At 37.6% G+C, this 25,214-nt stretch overlaps 2 protein-coding genes across 2 annotated transcripts; one reads left to right on the forward strand and one right to left on the reverse strand.

The window, feature by feature from the left end:
• The first annotated feature begins 9,845 nt into the window (after nt 1–9,845).
• On the forward strand, nt 9,846–10,259 carry LOC137292118 (histone H2A-like). Its single transcript, XM_067823659.1, has one exon. It carries the CDS (start codon nt 9,846–9,848, stop codon nt 10,257–10,259), a length of 414 nt encoding a protein of 137 aa, XP_067679760.1.
• A 2,577-nt stretch (nt 10,260–12,836) lies between these two features.
• Nucleotides 12,837–24,261, reverse strand: LOC137291405 (UMP-CMP kinase-like). The gene is made up of 6 exons (XM_067822741.1): nt 23,735–24,261; nt 21,401–21,547; nt 20,985–21,122; nt 19,903–19,979; nt 17,408–17,504; nt 12,837–16,332 (listed from the first exon to the last, which is right to left on the reverse strand). The coding sequence occupies exons 1-6, from the start codon at nt 23,813–23,815 to the stop codon at nt 16,288–16,290; spliced, it is 585 nt and encodes a 194-aa protein (XP_067678842.1). The 5' UTR covers nt 23,816–24,261; the 3' UTR covers nt 12,837–16,287.
• Between the last annotated feature and the right edge of the window lie 953 nt (nt 24,262–25,214).

A 25,214-nucleotide genomic window follows, 5' to 3' on the forward strand; every position in this document is an offset into this window, starting at 1 on the left:
TCTTTATTATTTATGCAGGACATCTCTTGGCTAATACTTGCCCCTTCATTAGTCAACATCCATTGTCAACATTAGCCCAGAAACATATGTAAATAATAGTTCCACATCCATATCAGTGTCTGGCATTACCCTACCAACTTTTTAGTGCTTTTCAAACCGTGAAGGTCCTGGGGTAGAGTAGGCCTTCAGCAACCCATGCTTGCCATAAAAGGCGACTGTGCTTGTCGTACGAGGCAACTAACGGGATTGGGTGGTCAGGCTTGGTGACTTGGTTGACACACGTCATCGGTTACCATTTGCGCAGATCAATGCTCATGTTGTTGATCACAGGATTGTCTGGTCAAGAATCGATTATTTTTCAGACCGCTGCCATATGGCTGGAATATTGCTGAGTGAGAATTAAACTCACTCACTCACTCTAAGTGCTTTTCAAACATCTGTGCTGTAGAATTAACAGACTGAGAAAGGAAGTTTGGGTGTTTGGAATAAATCTTTCTAGGACTGGCTGATTTAGGCATAGTACCTCAGATATTCATGGACATGAATCACTATACACTGTGGGAGCAAACATGAAACTGCTTCAGTTATCATATATTGGTTTGACTGGTCTGACATGAATCTCTTTACACTGTGGGAACAAATAAAGAATTGCTTCAGTTATCATGTATTTGTTTGACTGGTCTGACATGAAACACTTGAACTGGACCCACCTCTTGAAGGTGAAAAATGAAAATAAACATAATAAATATTACATAACATATTATGTTTGTACTATATTTACATTTCAAAGTATTTATACAGTAATAACTACAATGAATTAACATTATTTACTGAATAATATACTTGATTATCTAATATATTTGAGAACAGGGGAAGTACCTTTTCGATATGTGTATCCACTAGACTCCCTTCTGTGAGCTGATTTCGAGAAGGGTGAACTTCCCTTCCGCGTCAGTGACAATCACAAGTGTCAATTGTCAGTACTTCAATACTAAACACCAAGTTTTGTGTGATATACTTTCTTTTGTCATTTTTACACTTTAATATCAAATAATACAAATGTCATGAGTACAGTCTAAGTAAACTTCGTCTCAGTGTATTTCGTTACATTACACCACTGAGTCTAACAAAACCTAGCAGAAGGTCGCGTCAGGTAACCTTTGAGCAATCAATGACAGTCCAATAGACCATTCTTAATTTTTATGCATGTGACCTTTGACCGATATCAAAACGAGGTTATACCCGCGAAATCTGCGAATCGTGATGGCGACGAAATCTGGAAGCGATCTGACAGCTGTACCGTCTCTCACGTTTTCCTTCGTGGAGACTTATATTCAGATGAACAGCAGAAGTGCCGGTACTTCCCAACTGAACAAAGGCTTCAAATATTACAGTGAAGGTTTCATTTTCAATTTGCGAAGTAAGTTTCATTCATCAATTTCCATCTGTAAATGGTAACTATCGCACTGGCTGTCAATGTCATTATGTCATTGCCGATTTATGACTGAAGATGTTTTTATTTTCACATAACATGTTATCATATAAATACGGGACACGCTAATTATTATGATGTGCAACGCAGAAGCTCTTTTGTGACTTCTTTTAGTTAGATTAATGACAGACATTTACAATGTTCACATGTCACTGTGACCTACATTCAAGCATGTCAATAATCAAGGTAGTAATTGTCAGATCATATTATGTTAAATTCATATAAAATTATTCCAAGTAATTTCTATTTTCTTGTCTTGTATCTTTTTTCACTTGTAATCGTTTTCTTGCAGCATCATGTGATGACACATCTTGTGTAATAACAGCTGGCTGTCACCGTTCCATGAAGAAAAATGAATCGCCACATAAAGTAACTGTAAGTTGGGTACATGATATTGTCTGGAAACAAAACATATATTTATATATGTATATTGTTAGGAATGCATATTTTGTTAAATGTCTCACTTGTGTTTATTAATTGTGATAGCCTAGAGCCTAGTTGATTCATTTCATACAAGTACATGTACTATTAAATGCAGGTCACCTTAGAGATCAGTCCAGTGGTCAGAGTGGTCAGTACCAGCTGGAACTGTGCTACAGGTCAGAGCCAGTGCTGTGGTCATGTGACAGATATGTCATGAGCCGCCTATTTCTATCAGGGATGGCAATTTTCCACGGAAATCAGGTCCTCCTGTTTCCTTTCGTGTTCTATGTATAATATTAATATATGTCTGGGTATTTTTAACTCAGGATCTGATTCTGTCATTCCTATTGTTTGAAAATATGTTTTTTCTTCCACAGGTGTTTTATACCTGATGGCCCACTATAAGCAGCGAGGATTGAAGTCCATCCCACGGGATGTTGCCAAGACCTCCATGCCACAGACATGGCACATCCCTAGGCTGGATAAAATAGCCGGTATGTCAGTACCAGAGATAAAGGTGTCTGGTTACAAGAATGATGGAGAGGACCGGCCTGTGAAATCAACCCTCTACAACCCCATTAGGTCTGCCCTTGCACCGTTGTAACCGTTTTTGTCATCTCGCAAGTTAAATTATCCCAGAGCAGCATGGATGGCTGCTTCTCCAGACCGAAAGGTGCTAGACCCCAGGTCCAACCCTCCTTTTGGCCTACTGGAGGTGAAGTGTCCAGACCTGCGGAACAAGGACCTCCATGATCTGCCCTACCTCAGCCGGAAAGACAATGGCCAGCTTGCTCTTAAGATAACATCAAACTACTATCATCAGATCCAGATGCAGCTGGCAGTGACTGGTTTGAAGTGGTGTGATTTGTTTGTATGGTCTGAAAGGCAACACCATCTTGAGAGAATTGACTTTTGTCCTGAGAGTTGGCAAAGTGTGAAAGACAAGGCAGATAAATTCTACTTTGATTACATTCTCTCTTAGGGTCTGTATCACTCTGTTACCAGTCATTTCTCTGTCTATTAATTACCTATATAATCAGCATTATTCTCAACATCAAGACAGATGAAATTAGATCATGTTTAATGCATTCAGAAAAATACAACAAAGGTAAACCTCTTTCATTGTTTAATTGAGGTAAGCATGTCACATATACATAAGACATATTACCTTTTCATATTTATATTGTAATTTATCCTTTTTGAAACAAAACCTTACAATAGTATGGTATGGGCTAAGGGGAGATAATCACAGTTCCAGGAAATAATTTTGTGAATTTTTACTGGAGCTGTTATGATGCATTCGCATATCCGGTGAATTGAACCATAGCCTTTCATGAATTCAGTTCATTATATAGTCCCCAGTACCAAATATGAATGATTTACATTTGTTTTAATGGAGCATGTGTTACTTGAGCCCTTATGTCTATTTTCAAAGTGAAATATGCAAAAATGTAATATGTACTAGCCTTGCAGAAGTGCAAGTTATGTTGGTTTGCAGTTGTTGCACTTAGTACTGTGGACTATGTCAGATCACTGGTTATTACTATTGGGGTTCCGTATTATTCATTAATCACTTAATCAGGGCTACAGATAAGGAGCGTACATGCGTAATGTACGTACGCCTAAAACTCAATGACATACGACATAATATAAGATTTCAAGTGTATCATGTATGCACATAAATACCTTTCTACATCAAACATAAATGAAGTTTAATAAAGTTTAAGATGAAAAGTTGTTTAATATTATAAATAACAAACTATTTCTCCGGTTTGCTGACTCAAAAATATACCAATACTCTTTCAAACCTCTCAGTACACTTCCACTTGCAGCATGAGGGGTAATTACACACACACACCGAAAAGTTTTCTAGAGCCCTGCTTAACTAAATTATTGCATTCATGAATAATAATTTGTTACCAAATAGTTGTGATACATGTCATATTCAGCACTTAGAGTATCCGTTGCAATCCTTACTTTTACCATCTTCTGTTTCCAGTACAAAATACCGACACCTATAAGCCTATAAAATTTAATAGATCTGTATATTCAGAAATTTTACATTTCATGAATATTACATATTTCACCATTTGTCAAAAAAAATTTCTTTTATTGCTGCAGCACTGATTCAATGAAATGTAATTATGACATATTTTAAGGTTTGAAAAAAGATATGAAAAACCACAGCATATCATCTGTAAGTACAAATTTCTGTTTAGAATTTCCACTGTCACTACAGTTTCATTATGTGCACTGAATCTATTACAGACTGATGAAAACTAACACTGTACATAAATACTCTCTTATAGCATTAATGTAAATATGATGTATATTTTATGATCTCATAAAAATAAATTGCACATTTCTATTAATGAACATGAACACTCAATCAGTTTTCATTCATTTCTTTTTTATCAATGGTCCTTGAAAACTTGAAGTAATGCAAGCTACAGTCCACAGCTGATTGATGCTGCCCAGCTCTGCAAGAGATACTGTAGAATCAAACAGGTGATTCTCTTTAACTCTTCTGATCAGTCTTTCCACATGAATCCTAAGTGATGCAATGGGTCTCCTCTACTTCACTAGGTGTGAACTGCCCAGAGGAATACAGAAATGGAGGAATGTTAAGACCAACACCTCTCTCACTCAGTATACTGGCAATAGTAAAACCTTTGTCAGTCATAACACTGTCCCCTGGCTCCAGCAAATCTAGAATGCCAGACAATTTTGTTATTTCAACATCTGACATGACACTTGTGTATAGATTAGATACAAAGGTAATAGCACCATTTGGAGCAATGCCAATCAAGCCTTTCAGAGTGCAGGAGCTTTTGTAATGGGAATAAAACATGGAATTTAACACCAAAGCTGAGGGAATTTGGATCCTGAGCTCCGTACAGTCTAAAATGACTCTAGTAGATGGGTATGTTATCTGAAACTCAGGAGGCATGTATCTGTCTACTGGCACTCTGGAGGGCCAGATAGGAATTGATCCTAGAACAAAATACAGAAAATTTGCCCAGGTGATAATTTTTCAACTAGCAGTCGAAATGTGGCAATTAAAACGAACAGCAAGATCCTGCTCTGGTAAGCCAAGCCTCAGGCGTACAAAAAACATGAACATTTCATCAATAAGGGCCATGTTTCTTGGCCTACCTGCAAGAGAAATGGCATTTGCACATGCGTAATACATACTGCACATATTGGAGGCACTTGGCTTTACAAATTCAAAAAACTGTCTGAACAATTTATAAGAACGAAATGATGTGTAGTACTGGATGAGATCATCATTTCCAGCGAATCTTTCTAATCCAAATCTCTCAATGGTGAGCTGTTGTTTTAACAAATCTTTCTCCTTCTCCAGCTCCAGAATTCTTTTTAGAAGATGCTGTGTATCTGGCAGGCTGACATCTGTCTGGGTCTGAGCTGACAAACTGTCCTCCTCTTCTTCATGGGGGTCACAGTCTAACAGGGAGCTTGTAGGACTGGAAAAATAAAGAATTTTACTTACAGTGGAAATCAAGAAATGTGTGTGTGCATGTTTATGTGTTTGCTCATTTCTGAATATCATGAAACACAGACGTCGGATTAATGTTTCTTTCAAAGGAATCAATGATTATGATTATCAATGAGGTGTTGCAGATACTAATCAGGTTTAATGCTTTAAAATTAAACAATGCTACTAAAAAACAGACTTTGGTTTGAAGAGCATTTGAACTGAAGTAGAGCTTAAAATAAGAATGTTTTCTCATCTACAAACATGTTTCTAACTTTAAACCGACCTTTCTGATGAATTTGAATTTTTCGGCATAAGTGGATGACGGATGGCTGGTGCTTTCCTCGACTTCATATTTTCCAAGGTCCAAGGAAATATGGATGGCACAGATCCTTGCTTGAGGGTCCTCCTTACTGGTGTGTACTTGTAGTCCTCGGGCCGGACATACAACACTCTTCCTTGTTATCTAAATACAAGTGAAGTTAAAATGAGCCCATTGCCATTATAAATATTTAAATCAAAGCTTTAAAAAGAAGCAAGTCTTTTTTCGAATGATTACAATAAATAGTTGTAACCTCGCGCACGCAACACACTTGCTTCTTTGAGTATATAATCATTGTTCTTGCGGTCCATCTGCTACTTTTTGAACTTTTTCAATTACAGCACCACACTGAGCAATCGTTACCATGTGTTGTTAATTAACTTAATTTATCGTTTAGGCACCATGACATGTTGTTAAGGAATAAATATTATTTTTCTGTTGTATGCGCTGCTTGACAGCTGCACCTCCGATAGATTGATTGCAGTTTGAATTTGGCGCCTCAAATAACTCGAGATTTAATTCAGAAAATTCTGAATGAAAATTATAGCCTACCGTAAAGAAGGGTCCTTCGTCTCGTCGAATAGCAACTTTCCACCTCTTTCGAAGAGCTTCGGGCTTTGGAAACGTGTGAAATGACAGTGAACCGTCGTTTCGTGCAACGGATGTACACAGAGGTACACAAAAATGGTCAGCAGCCATCGTTGCGGGTATAACCTCGTTTTGGAATCGGTCAAAGGTCACATGCATAAATATTAAGAATCGGCTATCAAATGCGAGACGGTTAAATAGATTTAACCAATCAAACAACGGCTACTATTTAGGGATCGGAGGGACTTTCAAAATATTCAGGTCACCGACACAGATCTGTCCACAAACAAAAATCAGCATATAACACAGTAATTTGGCCTGCAGTATATACGCTTTGGAGGTTCTGTTGACATGGTTACCATTCCCTAATATTTCCGCAATTTAACATCCTTGAATATTGTCAAAAACACTATTTTCAGCGACTGTTTACTCCCCGTTGTCATGGCAGTACGTACGCCGTATGCATCACCCGGAAGCAATCGTACGCTAAATAGCATTCGGAATTGTTCGGGTACGAACCTTTTCGAGATAAAAAGATTATAAGGGATGTGTGAATGTGCACTTACGCGATTTGGTAAGCTGTGTCCTGATTGGTCAATCTCAAAGGTTACCTGACGCGACGTCCCATAAAGTTTTGTTAGACTCAGTGGTGGAGTGTAACGAAAAGTATTGAGGATAAGTTTACTTAGACTGGTCATGAGTATTGAAAGATGAAAAAATAATATATGGCCATTTTGACCTTTTAGTGTCGCCATTTTGACTTTTTGGTAGAGCCATTTTGACTAGGGTCAGTGTGGCCATTTTGTTGTTTGGCCAATTTGACCTGTTCCCTTCAGTTATCATGTATTGGTTTGACTGGTCCGACATGAATCACTCTACACTGATAGGGCAAATATCAAACTGCTTTAGTTATCATATATTGGTTTGACTGGTTTGACGTAAATCACTCTACACTGATGGGGCAAATACAAAACTGCTTTAGTTATCATATATTGGTTTGACTGGTCTGACGTAAATCACTCTACACTGATGGGGCAAATGCAAAACTGCTTTAGTTATCATATATTGGTTTGACTGGTCTGACATGAATCACTCTACACCGATAGGGCAAATATCAAACTGCTTTAGTTATCATATATTGGTTTGACTGGTTTGACGTAAATCACTCTACACTGATGGGGCAAATACAAAACTGCTTTAGTTATCATATATTGGTTTGAATGGTCTGACGTGAATCACTCTACACTGACTGGGCAAATACAAAACTGTTTTAGTTATCATATATTGGTTTGACTGGTCTGACGTAAATCACTCTACACTGACGGGGCAAATATCAAACTGCTTTAGTTATCATATATTGGTTTGACTGGTCTGACATGAATCACACTACACTGATGGGGCAAATATCAAGCTGCTTTAGTTATCATATATTTGTTTGAGTGGTCTGACGTGAATCACTCTACACTGATGGGGCAAATACAAAACTGCTTTAGTTATTATATGTTTGTTTGACTGGTCTGACATGAATCACTCTACACTGACGGGGCAAATATCAAACTGCTTTAGTTATCATGTATTGCTTTGACTGGTCTGACGTAAATCACTCTACACTGATGGGGCAAATATCAAACTGCTTTAGTTATCATATATTGGTTTGACTGGTCTGACGTAAATCACTCTACACTGATGGGGCAAATACAAAAATTCTTTGGTTATCATATATTGGTTTGACTGGTCTGACGTGAATCACTCTACACTGATGGGGCAAATATCAAACTGCTTTAGTTATCATATATTGGTTTGACTGGTCTGACGTAAATCATTCTACACTGATGGGGCAAATATCAAACTGCTTTAGTTATCATATATTGGTTTGACTGGTCTGCCGTGAATCACTCTACACTGATGGGGCAAATACAAAACTGCTTTAGTTATCATATATTGGTTTGACTGGTCTGACATGAATCACTCTACACTGATGGGGCAAATTCAAAACTGCTTCAGTTATCATGTAATAGTTTCACTGGTCTGACATGAATCACTTCACACTGTAGGGAAATTTTGGGAATCATCTATTGGTTTGATTGGTCCAAGATCAGGTGTAGATTTGGTACACTACTAATAAGCACAGATGGTCAGTTCAGTTATCTGGGTGGTAATGTATCTCATATTCATTCTAGTTTGAATTCCATGTAAAGGATAAATTAACTAGAAGATTACATTAATCACCAAACACATGTGGTCTCATCTTTGGTAAGTGAGTTTGTTAAAAATTGTCTCTGTTAACCCAGCAGAAAATGGGTACCCAGTGTGATATGTCATATCAGGATAACCTTCTAGCACCTTGCAGGTAGATAGGTCTGCTGTTAGTGCATAATAATTAACTCTAAAGGTGAAACACATTATTCAGTCTCTGCACATTTGTTAGAAAATTTCTATCCTCATTTGCCCAATGCCTGAAATAATCTGGAGCTGGGGTGTACCCATCCTCGATATCCTGGAGATATCAACGATGAGGTGTATCATGTTGAGGCACAAACCCATACTCCAGAAGTAAAAAAAAAATCGGCTGTTGATTCATTCACAATACAACTGAAAAGAATTTTAATGCCATAAACGTTACTAATTTGACAGTCATAGAGTGTATAGTCATTTTCTCATCTGTGCTGAATTGGCAACATTTATTCTTTGGTACAGTCGCCAGTAAGACCTATTTCCAGGTGGGTTGTTTTCCAGTTGATCAAGCTCAGGTTCCGTCCCCGTCAAACAATAAACCCCTCTCGCATAACTCTTGTATACCTGTCCTTGGCTGTGTACTGGTTATGCAACTTCCGGCTGTTTTGTATACAAAGAGAATGTCATCACTCTAACGTAACGCTGTTCCCCCTCCCGACGAAAATAGCCTCGAACACCCAAATGACTTGCTTATGACTTTGCCAATCTATGGACTCATTTTGTTATCATCACAGTTTGCTCAGAGTGACGTTGTACATTATCCCTGCTTTTCTGTAGTAAATGCGACTTTAACTCTGGATGTAACGACTTTCCAAAAGCTCGTAATAATGACTTTAATAAACCAAACTCGTCATAACGACTTATAATCAAGAGTAGTTTTAATGTACAAATTCAATATCGCATCTGTCTTTCTCCGACTCTCTGCTCACGTGGCGATATGACTTTAGCAGCTGACAGCCACGTAAAACACCATTTCCGGAACCACCGTCGTGTTTCCACCAAAATGCAACACGAGGTTTCGCCACAGCATGCAATCAAATACATTAAATATTTCAAACGTCCCTGTCAGGTTCTTTGGATTGACGTGATTTGTCGCCCCTGAATGGTTATCACCAGATGGCGCTGGACCATCTAAATCGGTTCTCGCAAATGATTGGATGTTTTTTCGGCGGGCAAGTAAAATTTCGATCCACTTCCGGCACATATATAAAACCTTCGCCCGCCATATTACCAGCATTCAGAAAGCATTCGTGACGGAGACAGTGGCGTAAATATTTTCTGAAACAAAAATGTCAGGCCGTGGTAAAGGTGGAAAAACAAAGGCAAAGGCTAAGAGCCGTTCAACAAGGGCTGGACTGCAGTTTCCAGTCGGCAGAATCCACAGATTACTCAGAAAAGGAAATTATGCTGAACGTGTTGGCGCTGGTGCTCCAGTCTACCTTTCTGCAGTTCTCGAATACCTTGCTGCAGAAGTTCTCGAGTTGGCGGGCAATGCAGCTCGTGACAACAAAAAATCCAGAATTATCCCAAGACATCTTCAATTGGCCATCCGAAATGACGAGGAGTTGAATAAACTACTTTCTGGAGTGACCATCGCACAAGGAGGCGTTTTACCAAACATCCAAGCTGTGTTGTTACCTAAGAAATCCGCAGCTGCTGCCGCCGCCAAGGGAAAGAAGTCGTCCCAATCGCAAGAATACTAAAATTAGAGTGAATTGTGCTGTTGACATTTTTAGCCAGGAGACTGAACATTTCACTGGACAATTCCGCGCGACCTGTTAAACCAGCTCCGCAGACATTCGTTTTTCCCGCCAAGTGTGATACCAGGTCATCCATTGAGGAGTACCTGTGTTGTGAAAACATTTTAAACTCATACTGTTCGTCTTAAATCATGCTTCATCTTCCTCTGCATGTTTATTTTAGACTTAAACATTCTCTTCATATCTATAAACATTTTGTCGAATGACTCATAACTTTGTTGCACAGAACATTTCAACTAGAACTTGTTCCAAGACCTATTCATCTTTTATCTTCATCTCATTGAACAATCGTATATATGACATAAATTTACATGTATGTATGTTCTTGTTGTGTCTTATATCTGCTTCAGGATTTTTAATATCCAGGTATTTGCTAATTTAGATTACAAGGATGGGGTTACAGGTGGAAGTGCTGATTACAGTGCTGTAATACTACATTTTCAGTTTGTCTGAAACTATAGGATGCAACCAAAAGTAGTGATTGAAGTCTATCATGTATCCCTTTCTGGTTTAATAATTCAGTTAAGGTAATTTTTGAGGAAAAAAAATTCATGAGATCTGATCTGAAACAGTCTGTAGACTGAATGGGTGCTTAGGAGCATTTCTGTGACCATCTACCCATGAAGATCTGGATTGAATTGGTCTTTGCAACCAATATTTGTTGTAAATGGGTGTAGAAGCAAATATAGCTTCCCTCAGGTCCTGAATCGCATGTATCCCTTATTTGGGGACATGGCACAAGTTGGATGCCTTGATCAATGTGTGTGGATCACTGGACTGTCTGAACCAGTCTGATTAACGATGCCAACTAGGCCTTTTTAATAACAAACCTACCAACCTTCTCTGCTCAAGTGCTATATTTGCAGACTCAGCTTTGCTTATTCGGTTGACATGTCATGTTTATGGTTTAGATGTTATCCTCAATCCCACTCAGTTTTGAAAAGAGGGAATATCAGCATGTGATGTTTTTATCCCCCTGGTATGTAATGCAAGGGGATATAGTTGACACCTCATCATATAAGTCATTAATCATATTGTTTCCGAAGTGAACCTGGAAACGAAACACTCTCCTCACTTTTGACTCTTGAAACATTTTCATGGAAAACGAGAAAATAGTGAGGTTAGTTTTACACCGCATGCAGCTATATGGCGGAGGTCTGTAAATAATCGAGTCTGGACCAGACAATCCAGTGATCAACAACATGAGCATCGATCTGCGCAATTGGGAACCAATGACATGTCAACCAAGTCAGCGAGTCTGACCACCTGATCCAGTTGGTTGCCTCTTACGACAAGCACAGTCACCTTTTATGGCAAGCATGGGTTGCTGAAGGTCTATTCTACCCCAGGACCCTCACGGGTCTACCAAGAAAATGATAAATCACAAAACTTGCAATAGCAAAAGGCACCACTTTCGGTTCTGATTGCTATATCTACCAAGTTTTGCAAAAAGATATTGAACGTTTGTGTTTTTTTAGCTCAGCTCCGGAAATGAAGCCCATTCCACCATTAGACTAACACTATACCAAAATGTTCCATGGAAAAAAAAATCTAAATGGCAAAAGGCACAACTACAGGTTCAGATTATTATATCTGTTAAGTTTGGTCTAAAAATACTGAATGGTTTGTGAGTTAGGCTCTGGAAACAAAATGATTATGGCCAGACAGACTAATCATTGACTATAGTATATATCCCTGCAATACATGTGTTGTGTGGTGGGGTGGAGGGGGCGATAAAGCAACTGCAGATGATTTGTCCTTTCAGATATGAGGGGGGCCAGGGGGATGTATCATCTTTTGATGACTATTGTTTATCTAGAGGTGAACTGGTGCCAGTTTGGGATATTGACACAAGCACAACAAAGGCATTACGTTTACTATACTGGACAAAATAAGTAAGGGACTTGGGTATTTTAGGGGTGGAATAGACCTTCAGCAACCCATGCTTGCCGTAAAAGGCGACTGCCTGTTGTAAGACACAACTAATGGGATCGGGTGGTCAGGCTCATTTACCATCAGTTGACTTGGTTGACCAGATGTATTCCATCTGTGCAGACCAATGATCACGAAGTCAGCCAATTGTCTGGTCCAGACTCTATTATTTACAGACCATTGCCATATATCCAGAATGTTGCTGAGCGCGGCGTAAAACTATACTCACTCACTGGTATTTTAGGGTTTATATTTTATCAGCATGTCAATGAATAAATATGTCATTATTAATAACTATTCTTCTCCATTTCCAACATACATCAGACCAGCAGATATGGTTGAGAACGACAAAAAGTTGTTTGAAGGACACAAAGTTAAAATTCATGATATAGCATTAAAAAAAGAAATGAATGTGACCCAGTTCATTGAAGCTGAAAGCATCCTTGATAAACACCCTCTATGGTAGTACCACTTCACTGAGTTTAGAATTGACTGGGTCAAAGATGATGAGCAGTGAGTTCCTTCGTACCCAGTGAATCCAATTGTTATAACTTTATTCCAATATAGAAATGAAAGGAAATATTAGTGTATATATTGCAATGACTTTATTACATTTGTCCCAATACTGGTGTTTCTACATAAGAATTCAACCCCAGTAAACATTCAGACGACCATAAAATATATTCAGACAAATAAATATTTTGAAATTCTAACACTATTAAATGAAATGAATCACAAATGTTATCTGGAAATGTCTGCAATATAGACAAACTATTGTCTTGCACTAATCAAATAAAAAACCCAATCTAATAATTGTTTTCTTTAACATTAATCTTACACATCTATGTTTTTGTAGCCTTCTCATCAACACTTGTGAGAACCTTACTACATAAGCCACTGTGATCACTACTGTAGGCTACTTACAACATTCATTGACAACTGGCCTGGTAAAACATGGATAATTTGGAAGAAATACATTTGTAATGTCACATACAAGATTGTGTTGGCTTAATGCAACCATCATAATTGTTTTTGTCACATCATTACAATACAAAATCCTGAAAGAGTTCATTACACCCATGTCCCAGTGCCAGACTTAAGTTGCAGAAACATTTCTTAATGAGTGACATTATTAAAAGATTGTTATGATGAAATACAATGAAAAACTTATACCATATCTGTCAGCTTATATTATATGGAAATCATGTATTACCAAATATTTTGCGAGACTGATGCACACTAAATGTGTATATATTGAGAAACCCTGTTAGTTCATTCATAACTAATGTTCCAAGAGAAGCACCTTCTTTCCACATGTCATATACTCTTATTAAGTTTTTTTTTCTTTTGTAAAATAACTAGTACTGTCATGTGATGAAATGCCTGCTTTAAGGACACTGGAATTGTAACTAAACAATAAAATTTTTAAAATTTTACAAAGCACACACCATTATGCTGTTGAGTGCAATTTTCTTCTTGAATATTCATCAAATTTAATGGCAAGTTTATTTCATTCAGTTGTGTTAAATAGTAAAACAACAAAATTCTGATTAATCAAATGTATGCTTTTCAAATCAAAAATTATTTTTAATCCCTCTTTTGATCGATTTTCAATTATTTTTGGTCACTGGGACACCACTACCTTACCCCACTAACCCCACAGTGAAATAAATGTGTATGATCAATTAAACACTCAATACTGGAAAAATATACATAAATAGCATTTGTTATCAAAATCATAACAAATAACCTTGTTCTGAGACAGCTGCTTGGGCACCGCTTGTTCAGGAACAACATAGTTTGTATCACCACAATCAATAATCATATTCCAACTATCACAATAGCTATTTCAACTTTTAGCGTTAATAATTTGCCCTTTTCCCAACACCCATAAGACAAAATTATTAAACTGACAGGTGAAAGTGACATTCACATTGAAGATAAGTGTAACAAAAGGTTGTGCAGTGGAATCATCTCTCAAACCGAAAGTTAGTGTGAACAGTTTCAATAATATCAAAGCATGCTAATATGATAGAATCCGGCACAGTGACAGGATACAGACTTTGGACCTGCTATCACTTTAAGAAAACAAACATTAGTATTTTGCAGACCAATCAAGGTTTTCTGTTGGCAATGGAACATGTGTAAACACTGAACTACCTGCTTGTTGACAAATAACAGGAAATAATTACATTTGACATAAAACATGTTGATGCCAAGGATGATTGATGGCTACATATTATAGATATTTTATCTAAATGAAATGGACATCAATTATCATGTGCTCCTTTTTGAAGCTTTGAAATTATTGTACAGCAATCTTATCAAATAGAGGTTTTATTCATTCTTGAATATGAATAAGTTAGAAAACAAACCACATAAAAATTCTTTCAAAGCTCTAATAGCCTTAGAAATAAACTTTCAAGACGAGTTCTGAGGACTAGTGTGAACAATATTCACTAGTCATCAAGAGTTAGCCAGTCCTGTTTTAACAGGACAAAAATGTGTTCTAATTGTAGCAAAACTGAAGCATTGACAACTGATTCAGAAATATTGCCTCAAGTGCTACTAGTCAATAACAACTACCATTATTGGAATTTTACTTCTGCACAGTTGTCAGGTTAGCAGACAAATGCCAACTTCTTTAATGGCTGCAGTTGTGATAACATCAATAGTCCCATTTTCTGTATATTTTTTCATTGACCATAAATATAAAATTGATTCATTGTTCTTACACAGAAAAGCTGTATTGGTAGGATACTCCTTGTACCATCAGAATCTTTGTAGCATGCTTTTTTTAAAAGTTGTGTTTAATACAGAGTTGTAAGGAACCTCAGTTTGTCTGGGTTTTAATGCGACTGTTATAAAAATTCTTAGAATTGCAGATCTGGAGTAAATTGTGTGACAAAGTGAACACTGGTTGTCATGTACTGAACTTTGTACTTTAAGTACCATGTTATTTCCCAGGTAGTTAAATCATGTCCACTGACTGCCACATAAGCATACCATGTGTTAGTAATGTGTTGCATGGTAGATGTGTGTACTGGAGGATGATCCTGCTACAAGACTATATACCACATTATGTACAAACAGCAGAGGCTTCTATCACATTCAACAGGACATAGGAAGATTGCCCAAACAAAGCCTCTTCAGTGATGGTGACGTTTTGTAAACAGGATAGATGATAAATATGACTATCCTTGAAGGACCACTACCAATGCCATCTTGGCACGATGTGTGTTCACTGATGTGATCATGGGTAACTCAAACCCACCACAGCTTGTGTACTAAGTCACCTCATACAGTTGAAGTTTTTAAGTTCATATTTTCAACAGCAATTAAACAAATTGACCAAAAAGTGTCTTGTAGAGGGCATATTAGCCAACATGTTCACAAGAAACCAGTACTGACACTGGTAATCACTTCACTGCCAGGAAACCAGGGCATCAAACAAAGCATTATCTTTTAAACGCAGGAGTCGAGAGTTTTCCCCTGTAAGTACATGTATGTGATTTTATGTGCAACTAAACTACAGGAGCTGGTAAAGGAATGCAAACCCAAAGTGAAACCATGCATTAGCTTCCTTTCCATATCTACAAGCTGTAAACAGTTTACACAAGAAATAATACATCAGTGTGTGCAGGCTGGTTATCTTCGGTGAATCACACAAAAGATTGTGAACATGGTGGGAAAGGAGCATCACATAGTGACCATACAATACATGACCCTACTCACTATGCTCGGTTTCACATTGATCATATAAATTTCCATACTCATAATAAAGTCTTCAGTTTGTCTTAAAACTATACAAAACCATTGCCATAAATTTTAAAACTGGCATATTCAAACTCAATATACAGTGTACCATCACATATACTGTATACAAGCCAGTATCAATACACCTTGAAGGATAAAACTTTCTTCGTATATATTGTTTAAAGAAGGAACAATATTCTTGTGCAGTCAGTTTACTGTCAATAGCGGCCTTTCCTGGATTCCCAACATTTAATGTATTTCCTATAGCAGTGGATGGCCAAGATTAACTGCAGATCTTCTCGAAAATACCTTTTACTTCCGCCCAAACCTGAAAGTAAAAGATAGATTTATGTGAAACTCTTTGGTACATATACTGGAAACTATGATTGTAACAAGCTCACATGAATGGTATGCATTTCAATTCCAATTTTCACCATAGATAAACCCAATTTTGAGGAGAGAAAAATGCAGTGTGTAGAAAGGGGTTGGCTTTTCTATTTGTTACACTTTCATCAAACTTATTTTTGTGATTGTATGAAAATGTTATGGTATCACTTCACCTGGAAGAACAAGAGAAAATGACCCATCAGAGAAGACGTCAATGTTGCAGTTAAACATCACTAGACAAGATTATTTACCTTTTCAATTCTTATGTCTTATTGTTGGGTTTTGTACCATATGAAGGCATTAATATTACTGCTCTAGCTCTGCACATCTTTCCCCACACTCTGAGTGGAAATATCACCTGATGCACTGAGTCAAAAAAATATTATCTGCACTATTATTCTACCGAGAGAAATGTTTTGTAGCAATGTGTCAATTTATTAGCATATTATATAGTATATTATAGAGTTTTGCTCTATAACTGTGAAATATTTAGAACCTTAACTGGGAATATACAGTATTGTCGTTTGGAACATTTTGATTTGTCCATATGGATTTTGTTTACTGTATTTCCAAAGACTGATTATGAGAAGATCAATGTAGGTAGGTACTTTCGCTTATCTATGGAACATACCATTTTCATGCTTATTTTAAGGGGCAAGTCAGGAACTCGGCTTGTCTATGGATTGGCTTATCCATTGTAACATAAAGTAAATAGACCACAGGGGAGGGGATTCCGGGCTAAAAGTGTTACTTGGGTTTGCTGTCACTTCCGCATTGATGTTGCTCTATGCTTTGACTGTGAGCACATAGCTCAATAATGTGGAAAGAGGCATTAAGCATGTTATTAAGATATACAAACAGCCAAAGAGACATATTTATCTCCTCCATTCCCACAAGCATACCATATTAAACATTCAGCATATCAGGACAAGGGCCCAACCTACACTTTCCTGCCTCAGTCCCATCTGGAATTCCCACAAGTCAATACGAGGCATATAGCAATTTGAATTACTTACATCCTCCTGTGTCTTGTCTGCTTGTATTTCTGACACCAGTTCCAGATTGCAGTAATGTTCGATCACAGGCAAAGTTGATTCTCTGTATGTGTTGATCCTGGAATACATAGAAATAAAATCAAAACATGGAAACACTTAGCAAGCCTGTATCACTTTTGCATTCAATATTGTTGGATCTGTGTGCAAACCTTTAATTGATTATTCGCTTGTTTCCTTATGCGTAAGTGTTGACCCCGTTGATGGCGATCCATCTTTTTGTGTCCATGGGAGACAGCAAGCTTTTGTTGATCATCAGTCGTACATCTTATGTCCCTTGCTTCTCAGCAAGTTCATGTTTAATGTGCTTTTTCACCATGTTTTTTCATGCCTTTTGACTTCCTGTCGACTGCCTTCTTGATGGAGTACATCGTAGGTCTCTTTGCACCCATTGCCGTACTGCTTTTTGAGCTTGTTGTAGTAGAAACAGTACATCAAGTATTTGCACAAGTTAAGGACACTCATCCTGATGTAAACGGGTCGGTTGAACATGATGTGCCCTTGTTGAATCTTGCTCCAGCTGAACGCGGGGCTGACAGTTTTCAGTGTTTTTCTTCCTCGGTGGATAGATGTCGGCACATTTTCTCAAGTTCTCAATTGTTGTCTTGCTGAAACTGCTAGTCTGTGTTTATTTGGATGTAAGGCTCCACCCAAGGACTTTGATCGAACTCAGTAAACAACAATGACTCAATCTTCGGGTCTGGGAAGGGCCAAGCGAGTGCGAAAATGTGTGAGAAAATTTTGACCCTCACGATCTCCAATCTCTGGGACACGCATGCTTTTGTCAAAGTCAGGAACGAAGGCAAAATATACGGTTTAGAATTCAAAAACAATACCTACTGGCAAGTGGAAGTCCTCCTAGGTTGTGGTGGTGGGAGTAACCAGGAGATGTAGATAATGCCGAGACTGGTGTTCTCTTGAAAAGCATGCAGAACAATCTCAAACAACAACCTCTGGGTGATGGTCCCAACATTCAATGGTAATCTAGGTGATTAACATAAAGTTGATACCCGAGGTCTCTCTAAAAACACATTGTACCATCTTTACCAATGATAACAAATGGATCTTAGCCCAAATCGATTGGGTACTCAACATCACTCTGGTTTCTCCCTACATGTTAGTAGAATCGATGGTTGATTATATCACAAAAGTTCTCAATAAGGGGATTCTCATTATGCATTATGTCCCCATGCAACGAAGGAGTGTGATCATAAGCCTCATCATGAATAAAGCGGGGCAATTGCTAGCAAATCGAACGGATGGTCGAAGTGCGACTTTACTTGAATTCAAAGCCAGAATGTCAAATATTAAGGAAGGGATTCAAAACAATTCCATAACTGGGTCAAATCTTGTTTCATTCTGTGATATTTCAGGAGTTCCAAGAGCACTGTGATCAAGTTGGAAATATGATCTTCTGTTGTGTTCAGCTTTGATTTGGTCACAACTCTGATTTCACTGTGTGTTGTCACTTTGCACTGCAGTCTGTGAGACACATACATTTTCTCTTCCTCGCCGAAAACAAGGTATTTACAAACTGTTGGCAGGCCATATATCATCACTAAGCCCACGCACTGATACTCATCCACAGTGCTCTCTCAGGGCATATGGGGACAACTGAGACCTGTGTATCATTCACCTTTCAGGCTGCTGTCACATCACTACAAGCATGTCCCCAACGAAACAGTGACAGAGCAAGCGGGTGAACGCCAAGAAAGCCTGAAAACACCTATCATCTGGCTAATATATAACAAGTATGATAATACGTTGGATTGTTACCTTTCACATGCTCACTTAAAAGTGATTATTTCCTAAAATATTCAACCGATTTTCATGAAATTTTGTATGTATCTTGGCAGATGGTTAAGCTATAGCAAAACAGCATTGCAAACACTCTCAATGACTTTATTTGATTAATCAAGACTTATGACAAAAAGTTGAAGATTTTGCCTTTTCCCAGACTAACACAGTGCTTGCCTAAAAGTCTGCAGCTTGAAAACTTCCGCCAATTCTACTCAAATATTGCATGGTAGTGTAGACAATAGTGTATCTTGGATAAAGAATTGGATAATGATTTTGTTTACCATAATGCATATGCAGTTGAAACATAAATATAGTATCTGTTATGAAACTCTCATAATGTGTACCAATAGATTTACTGACATAATCAGTTGATTTCTAGATACATCAATCAATGATCTCTGAACGAACACTACTCTGATTATTCTGCTGCAAATATACTGAAACAGAAACACACAAGGACCTATAACTTATAGAATTCAGTTTTAAATTCTCATAATGGCAAATGAGCATGGTGTAAACTATAAAAAATAAGTTTTTAAAAAAACTTAAAATTTAATGACGATTACATCATCATGTTTACAGAAACGTCTGCACTTATTTGAGTATTTATCCAACGTATGACAAATAATGTGTTCTAGCCATGATTACCATTTATTTACCTTTTCTTTAAACTTTCCTCATTGTCATCTGATCTGCCGCTGGTTTTGCCTCTATTTAAGCAACGTTGAATGCAAACCTGCAACAAACATATTCTACTATATCAGTTTGTACTAGATTCAAGATTACTGCACTCAACTAGCAACATGCATATTTGAGGTTCATGTTGGTTCCATGTGGTAACCTACTGAGATGTCATACAGTAGTGTCAACATGGCAAGTCCACTCAGAACATGATATATAGATTCTGGGCATGGAGACACCAAGTAGCAATGTCTCAGGATTTTGTACAGTTGCTCCTTTCACTAGGCCATGTAGGTGAGCACTGGTCATGATTGGAAATATAGTACTGTCATGTCTTCTGTGCAAGCCCTGACCAAGGTGGAAGTTCACAAATAATAGCAGGCAGACAAATGACAGAATGTAGACAACAAATATTCACTGACTAAATGACTGCATATTACATACACATTAAGAGTGTCATAAGTCATAAATTAACATAAGTGTTAAGTCATAAATCACAGCTGGAATCAATACACATGAGCCTTCACCTTTATGAAAGATGCATCACCATACTTAACAGATATCACTTCAAACAGCAGGCATCACAAAATACAACATTTATCATAACATACATAAAATGTATCACCATATACAACAGACATCACTGTATATGTAACGTGCATCATCGTATGTAACATGCATCAACACATACACAACATACATCATCTTACGTATCATGCATCACATTACACAGGTGGCATTACCATATACACAATATGCATCACCATTCTCAACAGACATCACCATAGGTAACATGCATCACCATTCTCAACAGACATCACCATAGGTAACATGCATCACCTTTCTCAACAGACATCACCATAGGTAACATGCATCACCTTTCTCAACAGACATCACCATAGGTAACATGCATCAGCATTCTCAACAGACATCACCATAGGTAACATGCATCACCATTCTCAACAGACATCACCATAGGTAACATGCATCACCATTCTCAACAGACATCACCATAGGTAACATGCATCACCACATGTATAACTGGCATCATCATACTTACGCTATCTGAGCAGTTGAAGAACAACACTCTCTTTATTTCAGTCAGTGCAGACATTTCTCGGTTCCAGCCATCAAGGTTATCCTTGTTCCGAGGAAATCCATCGATCAAAAAGTTCTGATTAGAACTTTCCTTCATGGCCTGGAACACAAATACATGTAGTCACCTTTAAAGCTGACTTTGTTCAAATCTCCTTTTTCTGCATATGTGACTTTGCCAAAGATATCAGCCATCTTGCAGGTACTACAGGTGCTGTACTGATATGGTTTCGTCAAGATGCAGAACATACCTTTTTGCCCTTTGAAGAGGCAATAAGCATCATGAGTGGGACACCCATCCATGACAATGGTTTGTAACTCACGAGAAAACATTGTATCACCATAAGACAACAACGGAAGACAGAGAATTATCATACATACTCTGTGTAGGAGGGAACAGGTTATTTCTACTGGCACAATAGTTCCATTCCGAATATGCATTTCAATCTCATTGCCAATCTTGGAATCCTTCTTCTGGCGCTCTTCTCGAAGCAAATCCCCAGCAGAAAGGTGGAGAAACCCAAATTCCTAAAAGCAACAACACGCTCTATACTAGTTATCTTATAGACACATAAGAATTCATATATGTGTTCACTTCATTTTATCATCAACTACCTTGATACTATCTTATCAAAGTAAGATCTTAGTTGTTACTCCGAAAAACATCTACGAACCTTCCTATCATCCAAAGGACATTGTTTACTTGATTAATAAAATGACAGTTGGATGGTGCAGTATGATCAAAATGTTGATATGGTTAATACTGCTTCTTTGAAAGATTGTCAAAAGCTCTATGACTGATTCTAAGGAAATCTAGAATAGCATTATTCACATTATATTATAAAACAATTCACATAACCATCATCAAGCTTACATTCATAGAAATAATTATGTCAATACTGAGAACATACAGACTACATGACATGACAGATTGTGTCTCCCCCTTTCTCTCTTGCACGCCATAGAGCATAATTCCAGAGTCATAACTATATCAGCTGAAGGACACACTCTTTCCCTGCAACCCAAACTTCCCAGCTTACCCCCTGGCTCTTCTCCTGCCTCCCCTCTGTCCAGTTATCCCTGCTCACCTACTGACTTTAGAGCGACACCCAGGCTCACATTATATCTCACACAGGGTTAACACACAGCCCACACAAATAACCATCTTCCTCCCACAGATTCTGACTTAATCCATGTTGTTTTGTACTGCTTGCTATACTAGCTGCCGAACAGTTATTGCCACAGAACAGTTATCACCAATACATCAGTATCATGTGTGTTCAGTTCCAGTTACAATTCTGATATTTTCCCCCCATGGTATATGGCAGCAATAGAGGACAGACAAAGAAAATTCTTCACATTAAATAACTGAGAAAAATATAAGATCAAGTTATGAACCCTATAATTCTTTTTAACTTAGTCAGGGGATGTCACATGATCTACGTTACAGTAGAAGCTGTTATAACTGGCATCTGTCCAATGCGACAATATATACCACCAGCTCTACAATCCGGCACATTGACTAAACCAGATTATTTCTTCAGTTCTAGTGTGTGCCGGTTCAGACTGTAATAGCAAGTGCAAGTAATTAACAGCTTTGTTTCCTATCAGCCTGCTGTAAAATATTACTCTCCTAGTCACAGAATCAAATATTCAAGGTTACTTTATGATATAAAGGTATATTATTATTTTATGAATGATACTAGAAATTCTGAAATAGCGATAACTGTTACAACTGGTTGTGAGAAACATCTATTTCTACTGCCATTATTCCTATTCGCTGCTTTAAATAGAATCATGAAGGGTGGAAGTGATTGGGCTAGACACATTATTGAATAGATAATAAAGTATCATAATGAATTCTGTTTCATTAATTAAGGAAAAGCTAACATATGGTGATAACTGTTCAGCTGTCGATACTCAGCCATATTTCAGGTATCTAATGGTGATATGTAAGGGACTGAGTCTGGGCCAGATAAACCAATTTATGCTCAAATAAACTGACATTGTGAGCATCAATTGACACAATCATTCAGGTCATGTTCTACTAAGTGTTGGAAAATGTACTTGGGTTTTACAATCAGGCAAGTGTTGCACCTTGTCAACTTTACAAAACTCTTAAAACTCTTTTTCTTGACATTTTCACGTAGTAAAATGAAAATTATTTGAAAACAACTGTAAGGACAGAATAATTTTAACATTAAATCAGCATTTGTAGCATGAGCATTAGACAAAAATACTTTACATCTTCCAGAGAGTTCAAGAGTTTGGTTTAATGTTGATTTTGCAAACTTCCTCCAATATCCTGGCTGGGACACCAGAAATGGGCTTAACATGGGCTCAAACCTGGGTTTTCAGCCTGATGACCAAATGCATTAACCACTTGGCTAACTCACCCCACCACATCTTCAAGAAATTGTGCTATTGTTTATATGTAATTAATTACGAAAATACTTTTATGAGATATTTCTTAACTGATCAAACTTGACAAACATACAAGCAAATTTTGCTAAAATAACAGATACAAATCTAGCCGAGAGCCGCGATGCGGTCCTATACAGTCAAGACATGGTCATGTCTTGACTGTGTAGGACCGCATCGCGGCTCTCGGCTAATACAAATCTTGCCCCAAAAAGCAGAACCTGTGCAGTGGAACAAGATCGCATGCTTTAATCAGTGAACATGATGTGATCAGTATTGAAGAATGTACAGTACCTTTTCTATTCTCACACACTGTGTCCCTTTTCCAGCCCCGGGTCCACCGAGTACAAAAACAACACCATACTTTTCTGACATGATTGAATATTGCTGAACAGTGAACTTGTTCAGATGCTTTGATAATATTTTGCCACCGAGAAGCCCGCTCCCCAAATGGCGTAAACTAAACAAAGATCGAAAAATTATTGCTGTACACAACACTGTGAGTCAAGGGTTAAACTGAGTCGTCTGACACTCTGATCAGATGCCGACAAATAAATAAACAAATGACTGATCAAAAATTGCAGATTGTTGAGGTGGCCCTCTTATACTTTGGGCAAGTATTTACACAGGTTCTAAAACATACCAACCAATAATACTGGGGCAGATCTACAAAACTAACGTAACGTTACGTTCCTGTAAGGTTCGTTGACTGTATAGATAATTTAGAAACATATCACGAACATAAATATACACTGACGAGTTCAAACCCTCGACACCCCCATGTGGCAAGTCATATACGCGGTTGTATCTAAAACACGAAATGGATATTGACAGGAATTTTACATCCCATGGTTTACAACCAACGGAATACATAAGCCTTTTCGGACACTTATTTCAACAGGAAAATATTTGGAAATGTATTACATCTTCGTAAACCAACAGAAACAAAAGCGAAACATCACTGACGGATCAGTTATGGACCAGCGCCAAACTTTTTTTCAGGTTTATTTTCGCACCCTGCTGTAAATATTTTAAAACATTAATGGTCACATGTAAAATGTGGTAATTGTTTCGTGGGAAATCTTTAGTTAATGTGACAGTTTTCTGCTAAATGTCTGCGCTTAAAGGGGTGACTATCTGTTTAGGTCTAACATATTTATTGAGCGTTCCCTTTTACTGTTACCTAGCTGTTTAATCTGCACAGATGCCATATGTAATATTGTACGAGTATAACATATTTGATTAGTATGATATTGTTATAAACTCTTTACATTTGTCATAAAATTTAGACATTTTGAAACGGGAAATATACGCCGAAATATAATGTTTCGGTAGATTTGCCTTCAAATACAACTGCGTGAAAACAATGTAATTAGTATGGACAAATTAGAAAAACAATACGCTTGTATGTTTATCTGTTTATCTGCAGGTGTTCTTTGTGTTAATGAAATGCCAAATGTTACACCCATTTAGAAGTATAAGTGTAATTGCCCAGTCAGCATTGCTGGTAATCGGATTAACGCGCTGGTAATCTTCACATTGAGTTGTAAATATTTTACAAACTGCCTGTGTTTCGCTCTTAGAGTCAGGAACAACTCTCGTTAAAAAACCTTGTAGTAAAAACATCCTAACATGTCACGGCAGTTAGGAAGGAATTGCTGGTTAGGAATTACTCACTATAATTGATTTTGTGAAATATGTGAATCCGTATGTTCTTTCCGTCTGCAAATCCGAAGTTTTGTTTTAGAATCTATAACGAGGCGAGTGGCCGACA

The sequence above is a fragment of the Haliotis asinina genome, chromosome 7 (genome assembly GCF_037392515.1).
Source record: "Haliotis asinina isolate JCU_RB_2024 chromosome 7, JCU_Hal_asi_v2, whole genome shotgun sequence".
Classification (NCBI taxonomy): domain Eukaryota; kingdom Metazoa; phylum Mollusca; class Gastropoda; order Lepetellida; family Haliotidae; genus Haliotis; species Haliotis asinina.

Bases quoted from the DNA above. Each gene is read 5' to 3' on its own strand.
- LOC137292118 (XM_067823659.1), top strand. From the start codon at position 9,846: ATGTCAGGCCGTGGTAAAGGTGGAAAAACAAAGGCAAAGGCTAAGAGC.
- LOC137291405 (XM_067822741.1), bottom strand. From the start codon at position 23,815: ATGTCAGAAAAGTATGGTGTTGTTTTTGTACTCGGTGGACCCGGGGCT. The intron at 17,505-19,902 runs GTAAATAAATGG...TATGTATTCCAG, and splicing joins GAGGAAAGTTTAAAGAAAAG to GATCAACACATACAGAGAAT. The intron at 16,333-17,407 runs GTAAGTAATTCA...TTTTACTTTCAG, and splicing joins CAGACAAGACACAGGAGGAT to GTTTGGGCGGAAGTAAAAGG.